The sequence below is a fragment of the Panicum virgatum genome, chromosome 9K (genome assembly GCF_016808335.1).
Source record: "Panicum virgatum strain AP13 chromosome 9K, P.virgatum_v5, whole genome shotgun sequence".
NCBI classification, from domain to species: Eukaryota; Viridiplantae; Streptophyta; class Magnoliopsida; order Poales; family Poaceae; genus Panicum; species Panicum virgatum.
In genome coordinates, this window is record NC_053144.1 from 29,188,665 (window position 1) to 29,196,576 (window position 7,912).

The following is a 7,912-nucleotide window of genomic DNA, read 5'->3' on the forward strand; positions in this document are numbered from 1 at the left end:
TATCACATTGATGATACTTCACAAGCACACGAATAAATTCATCTGTTCAAGGAGGCCAGATTCAAACTAAAATCATGCTTGCTTGACTAACCAAATTAACAAAAGATCGCATACCCTTTTGAGCACTCAATTACACGATATTGACATTCTAAATTATTATATGCATATGTTGAAGCAGTCAAATTATTGCTAGAGTTCGAACTATAATACCATATTAATTCTTTATTGTTGAATTATTACCAGAGTTCATGTTTAATTCTCGAACTAGAAATAAATAAGATTCATCTCCAATATAGTACAAATAGATAGATTATATTTTTAGAAAAACTTTGGTAATAATTTTATATTTCTCTAATTTGAAATGATTTAGTAATAAATTTTTAAAGGTTAAATCAGATTTTATTAATGTATATATTTGGAATAATACATCTATAGAATAGCTTCCAAATTGAATATCCGGATTATCCGACCGGATATTTGATATGCGCCAGATATTGGTTATATTGTAGCCGAATCCGATATCCGATCGGATATTTAGAACAATACCCAGATATCTGAGAAATAATATTCGAATTAATATTCGTCTTTCTTGTAGGACGGTTGGTCGAGTATTATGTATTCCATTTGCTTCTAGTTCAACTTTGTGTAATCGAATTCGAGCTTTTTCGAGTTGTTTAAGAGTCCCTCTACGCAATTTTTCCGAATTTTGAATAGTACTTAAGATCCTCTATTTTCGTTTATCTGATAAATCTTTTAATGATAGTAGATTATTTTACTATTAAGTTTACAATTTTTATGAGCTCTTCCCGAACCAAATATATTCGTATTCGTAGATAGGTTGCCTGGATTAGCAATTTCAGGATCAGAGCACTTATTTTCTCGATATTCCCCCAAAAATATACGGAGTATTATTTTAGGAAAAAAATTTCCTTAGGGCCTTGTTTGGTTTGGTGAGGGGAAATTTTTTTCGATGATGCAATCCATGTGTTTGGTTGGAATAGTGTGGAATTTGAGCCCAGGTGATGGAGCCATAGGCGGGCCCATGAGTTAGTTTTACTAAATATATGAAAATATTTTACCAAATATATAGAAATATTTTGATGAACTTTTTTCATTACGTAACCAAACAGGGACTAGGTAGCGTGGGTTACTCATCTAGTCAACCGAGCCAAGCTGTCACGACCGGTGGGCCCGCCTTACCCGTTGTTTCCATCTGAATTCTGGTCGGAGACAAAATCCACTGCGTCGTCCGTACGCCACCGACATCCTTCCGCCGCCGACCTTCCCCCTCCGCCGCTACATCTAAAACCCTACCGCGGCTGGCTCCGATCAAATCTCACGCCAAAACAAATCTCACGCGAACCAACCACAGCAATTTCGTCTCGCAACCACAGCAATTTCGTCGCAAGCAATGCTCCGCCCCTCCGCCGCCGCAGCTTTCCGATCTGCAGATCCGGCGGCGCGCGGAGCCATGGCGTTGCAGCAGCAGCACAACCTGCCTCGCTCAACTACTGCAGCGCAAGGGACGCACTGCCTCCCCTCCACCGAAGCTGCGTTCCGCCCAGCAAATCCGGCGGCGCGCGGCGACAAGGCTCAGCGGCAGAGCCTTGCTCCCCCAACCACTGCGGCGCAAGGAAAGCACCACCACTCATCCGCTACAGCGTCTCGGCCGACAGGTCCGGCGGCGCGCGGCGCCATGGAGTTCGATTACTTCGTAGTCATCGACTTCGAGGCCACCTGCGAGCGAGATTCAAGAATCTACCCGCAGGAAATTATCGAGTTTCCTGCGGTCCTCGTCGACGCCGCCACCGGAGGCCTCGTCTCATCGTTCCGCACATACGTGAGGCCTCGGCACCACCCGCGCCTCACCGAATTCTGCTCTGAGCTGACGGGAATCCGGCAAGACCAGGTCGACGGCGGCGTGGATCTTGAGCAGGCGCTGGCGATGCACGACGCGTGGCTGAAGGAGGCGGGCGCCGCCAAGAACAGCCTCGCCGTCGTCACTTGGGGCGATTGGGACTGCCGCACAATGCTTGAGTTTGAATGCAGCTTCAAGTGCCTCACCAAGCCGTCCTACTTCAACCAGTGGGTCAACCTCAGGATCCCCTTCGAAGCAGTGTTTGGCGCTGGGCGGCGCAACCTTCAGGAGGCAGTCGCAGAGGCGGGTCTGCAGTGGAACGGCCGCCTACACTGCGGGCTCGACGATGCCCGCAACACGGCGTGCCTCCTCGCAGAGCTGATGCAGCGAGGGGCGACCATCTGTATCACCGGCTCTCTGGCGCCACCGCCTCATCCAGAGCCGCAGCCGCAGCCGCAGCAAATACTTCAGCCGCAACAGCCTCCAGTGAATCGTAGCTTAAGCTCGTGCTTCAGTGGCGCTGTTGCTGCAGACTGCTACTGCTACTGCGGCATGGCTATCCGAAGAGGGGTGATGGCCACGCCAGGGCCAATGCAAGGGCATCACTTCTTCATCTGTGGCAATTGGACACCATCTTTGGGGCCGGTGTGCCCTTTCTTTGTCTGGGCGGCCTGATTGCCGGCCGTCCGGACTCCATCGCGTCTTCGTCAATCTTCATTAAGGTCAGCTATCTGCTTACTTTTCCTACACATATTCATTCGTGCATAGTTAGTGTTCAGCTAGGTCTGCGCTTGCTCAAGAGTTCATGGTGCTCTGTGCATCTGTCTTTATTTACTTACACAAGTTATTAATAGTTCGTTTGTTTCACAATATTACCTTTTTGCTCAAATCACTTTACTAAGCAGTTTTTTTTATCAATTTCATGTCTCCCTGTCCCTGATGAGATCAAGCTGCGAGTTACTTCCCCTGTTCAGATGCATCGTCAACCATGAAAAGCTAAGTTTCTGATATCTGCCCCTTGCCGAATGCAAACTATATCTTTATATCTTGTTTCCTCTTTTCCAACCTTGAATCTGCAATTCTTTAGCCATTCGGTATCATTTTCATTCATGCCTCCACAGGGTATATGTTTATGCCTGCATAATCAGCTGTAGATAATTATCTCAATATCTTTTTTTAGGTAGCTTAGTGCTATTACATGTAATTTTTTTCACTCACCTCACCATTTACTGCACCACTCATCTTCCATTACGTTATTACATCATAATTTGCAGTAGGCTACTCATTGAATGCATATCTGCTTCCTCTCTTTGCAGTAGGCCATTCATATCCTGATACTAGAGTTCTGATACTAGGCATCCTTTTGCATGGTCCAATCTCAGTTACATGTTATGTTATTACTAATCATTCTGATACTAGTGATTCTTTATCCTTAATTATAGTTGCTAATAATTAATTTTAATATGCATGTATGATGGCTGTCATTTAGCTAATGTTAATTTGCCTGGGATCACAGACCGCCATTCTTTCTAGAGTTCTGTTTTCCTATACAATAGCAGAATTTACAGTTGCTAATCATTGATTAGACAGTTCAAATTTGCAAAATCTGCATCTAAGATCGCTGTCATTTAGCAAATATGTTCAATTTGGTCGGGATCACAGTACTGCCATTATTTTTAGAGTTCTGTATTTCTACATGGTAGCCTACATAGCCTAATACGCTAATGAAACTGTCATTCTTTCATTTACAACTACTTTTTACTAATCAGATCTACAGATCATGTGGTTGGTCTGGGCATAATGTGAAACAAAGTAGTGTCTACTTTTTATGACCATGTATCAATTTCTGTCTTTTTGTGTTTGTACACTGAAAGTCAATGCCTGTCTTTTTTTTTTTGGTATCATTAGCACATCTTTTTATCCCACAAATTCATATTTCCTCCTTTTTTTTACAGATGATACCCTACTACAAGGCTACTCGGCATAAATCCAGGAGGGATCTCAGGATCGTCTTGTGATCGCTACGTGTTAACAATGGTTTATTCCAGCTGTGTGATGCTGACTGTATGGGCCCTTGAGAAAGTTTCCATTCAGCTGATAATGATGTGGCACAGCAAGCCAGGGATGGAGAACTGCCTACTGATCAAGGCAGTCACGCAAGCAATACTCTATGTCATGTTTCAAGTTGACGAGAGGATTATGTGAGCATATCGGCGCGACTATCAGAGGCTTCTGGTGGGGGGTTGCTTGGGAGGAGATGATCAAGCCCGAGCAGTGGCATTGTGAGGGCTCGGGTTCTGAGATATCGAGCTGTTCAACCAAGCCTTGCTAGCCCGGCAAGCAGGATTCTGAACGGGACCACCTCCCTGAGCGTGAGGATATTCAAAGCTGTGTAGGACCCGTGCGTGGATTTCCTGGAAGCAGAACTGGGCACAGGACCATCACATGTATGGCCTGCAATCATAGAAGGGAATGATCTGCTAATGCAAGGGATCATCCGCAGGATTGGGAGCGGTGAGGCAACAAACATATGGAGTATGAACTGGTTACCACAAGACAACCAGCTCCGGCCGTTCCGTTCAGCACCTCGTGCCCAAATGCACTACAGTGGGTTCACGAGTTGATTGACCCACTCTATCATGGGATCAACAGAAGCTACAAGCCTTTTTTTCTATCCGATGGGTGCAGAGGTAATCAGTTCCATCCCATTGACCACCAGGCAACAAAGACTTTGGGCCTGGCATTTAGACAAGGACTAGCACTTGCAAATGGCTTAAGTGCTGCACTGGGTCAGGTTGGCGAGTGACTGCACAAATGCAATGATAAGTATTGCACAAACCACGCTGGAACCATACAGCCAGATCATCAAGGAGATCAAAGAAGATGTACCGGCTTTCCAGGAGATGAGTTTGTTCATGAAAGAAGAGAAGCAAACCCCGACGCCCACGTGCTGGTGAGGAGCTCTCTTTTCAGCTCAATCGGCCAGCATATTTGGCTTTTTGATCCGCCAGATGGCGTTTGTAATTCTTATTCGATGACTTAATATGAGCGTCAGAGTCAAAAAAAAGATCACTTCTGTTATTTGCATATATGCACATCTATATTCTGTAATGTTCATGAAGTTTAATATGTCACCTATAAAATTTGTAGTCTGTGCACATATATTTGTGTTGAATCTGTACTGTGTAAATTTGAAATCTGCAGTTTTTGTGTGCATCTGATACTTTTCGCTTTTGTTTGACTGATTAAAGCTGTCCATATGCACATCTTTTTTTGTCGGTTTATGCTGTTTACTAATGTCAGAATATTTCATCTAAATCTGATGGATACAAAATCGGGTGTTGGATGCATATGTAACACCCGAATTTCCTTGTGTCAATTTTTATGTGTTCTGTCGACTGGAAACAACCGAGTGTTAGTTGCCAGTAAAACACCTGAATATCTGGTGGGCAGACTCTTTCTGCTTTGAGCTTTTGAATTTTGATACGCTCACATCGCTTAGTGGATTTTAGCCCTTGTCGTCCAATCTCCGATTGTTGTCCAATTTTAGCCATCATTTATAAGGGAGTACTTCGCTGGAATTTCAATTTTTTGCTGATAGCACAAGAAGAATTCCAGATTTTTGGAAGTAGAACATAGTTACAGCAAAGATTGTACATGTGTGAAGAAAAAATCTCTCTTTTTTATAGCTCATGCCAAGTTTGTATGAGCTGACATATAAGGAATTTGCCGGCTGCTAAGAGGCGCGGTCAGCTGAACACGTAAGGTTCATTCCAAGATAAAAAATATGCAACTCCTTTCTTTTTTTTTTTTGAGGAAACGTACAATGTACAACTAAATACATAACAAATACCAAACTAATTAACCATGCCACTGGAAAAAAATTGAAAAAAAATCACTATAAATTATCCACATTCAAACTATCCAATAGACCTTTTCCAAATTCAAGTAATGGGTTCTATACATCTTAAATCCATACATAAATCAAAGAAATCGTGCTCATTCTTACTATTTTTAAAAATCACAAATTTCTCTAACTATAGAGCAAGAAACAAATAATGAATACCATCAAACAAAAGAGGATGAAGTTGCAAACCTTTGGTACACTTGGATGAGTGAAATCTCCACAAAACTTGAGAAAATGGGGGAGCACCTCCCCTCTAACTCGCCATGGGAAGAAAGCCCGAGCTATGTCAAATGGTTGGCTCGGGCTCGGGGAGGTAGAAGGCGACCTGATTTATAGTGAGTGAATTAGTACCGGCTGGTGGTTACAGCCGGTACTAAAGATCTATGTTTTGTACTGGCTGGAGACTCCGGCCGGTACTAAATGAACCCGGCGCCATTTAGTATCGGCTCGTGGCTCCAGCCGGTACAAAATTCTCGCTAGCCGTTGCGCCACTCGTGTCGGTGGCACTTTTTAGTGCCGGCTGGAGTTCTAGCCGGTACTAACCGACTCCCAAGGGCACTGTGCTCCCGCTTGATACTAAATTGATCTGTCAGTACCGGACCAAAGTGCGACCGGTATTAACATACAGGAACAAATAAGCCGTTTTCTGGCAGTATCAGTCGAGGAGAAAGGGACATTCATACTCGTAATTTTTTAGCAAAGTCCAAGGATAGCAAGAGACTAGCTACAGGTACATTTTGGTACCATCAATTCACTACCCTATGCACACCGCGTACGGAGAATTAAGACAGGGCCTGGGCCAGTGCTCGAGCGTGCACGCATTTTTTCTTGTTCGCACTCATTAGTTTCCACATCATGTATATGGTCAGCGAGACAGACTGCTAGATCCAAACCGTCACACTGACTCACTACATTTGCCCTCTCGATCTTTCAGTTTGTGCAAGTACATCTATATTTTTTTAATAAAGGGCTAAACCCGCCGCTATATCCACGAGTGATATATACAGCTAAAAGTTACACGAGATTTTAAACTTTAAACCTTAAGTCAGATGTTCGAAAAAAGAGAAAAAGCTATAAAACAAAAAAAGCTAGAAGTCTAAACTCCAATCTTCTTCTTCATTGAACTTCAACCTTATAAAATCTTTATGCAGCACCAATCCATCACATTGTAGGCTTAGAAACTTGATGTTTGGATCATCTGGTGCTTGCTAAGTCTTTTCACATAAACCTCCGTCTACTGTATGGGTGTGAGAAGATATCAACATGCCTCCAAGGACAGAATGACACCAAAAAATGTTATCAATTTTGACGCCAGCGTAATGCCGAATGAAGATTCCCTCAAACGGTTTCCATAGCACCCGGCATTAATACGTACCCATAGGTAGGGTAGCGTATTGGTGATGTCTCCAAGAAGGAAAGCGGCGCAAGTAGGTATATATAGTGTGGCCTATCTAGCTAGGAACCACACGATGGCTTGAAAGCTAGGGTAAGAAGAGCGCAGAACATGAAAACTAAAGTTTAGACTAACACTTGATAACCTAATCAAAGTATTGACACCCAAAATTGGCACAAGTCAAGTTTGCTGGGCAATCTGAGCAAACTGGTTAGACCGGTCGTATAAACTAGTCAGAAAGATCTGGAAAATATTGTCAAATTACAAATTGGACTGCACCATTGCGTAGATCTCGTCAAGACGATCTAAATGCATATATAGAGCATCTAATTTGAAGTCCGGATAAGAAAGTTATGCCTCCAGAAAGACTTGCACCTCGGTCTAACCGGTCAGACTAGTTCAGGGTAGTCATACCGGTTGGAGGACCTGTCAGACCGGTTCAAACAGTCCAATCCAAGTTAGGAGATGTATTTTGACACAGAATATGTATGGGTTTCAACTCCTATTGGGTACAGACCTCCCCATCATATATATATATATATATATATATATATATATATATATATATATATATATATATATATATATATATATATATATATATATATATATATATAGTGCCACGGGCGATTGAGGACATCCCCAATCGAATTAACACATTTACCCCACTTTTTTTTATCTCCAAACCCTAGTTTTTCCAACCCCATCTGCTTTTATTGCGTCTCTACGGCATTCGAAGGCGTTCTGAGTGGCA

At 43.0% G+C, this 7,912-nt stretch overlaps 1 protein-coding gene across 1 annotated transcript; it reads left to right on the forward strand.

The window, feature by feature from the left end:
* Positions 1-1,178: 1,178 nt before the first annotated feature.
* LOC120651148 (ERI1 exoribonuclease 2-like) lies at positions 1,179-5,074 on the forward strand. Its single transcript, XM_039928543.1, has 2 exons — positions 1,179-2,580; positions 2,783-5,074. Exon 1 carries the CDS (start codon positions 1,412-1,414, stop codon positions 2,531-2,533), a length of 1,122 nt encoding a protein of 373 aa, XP_039784477.1. The 5' UTR covers positions 1,179-1,411; the 3' UTR covers positions 2,534-2,580; positions 2,783-5,074.
* The last annotated feature ends 2,838 nt before the right edge of the window (positions 5,075-7,912 follow it).

What these genes read in the sequence shown, in the direction of transcription:
- LOC120651148 (XM_039928543.1), top strand. Translation starts at nt 1,412, where the DNA reads ATGCTCCGCCCCTCCGCCGCCGCAGCTTTCCGATCTGCAGATCCGGCG.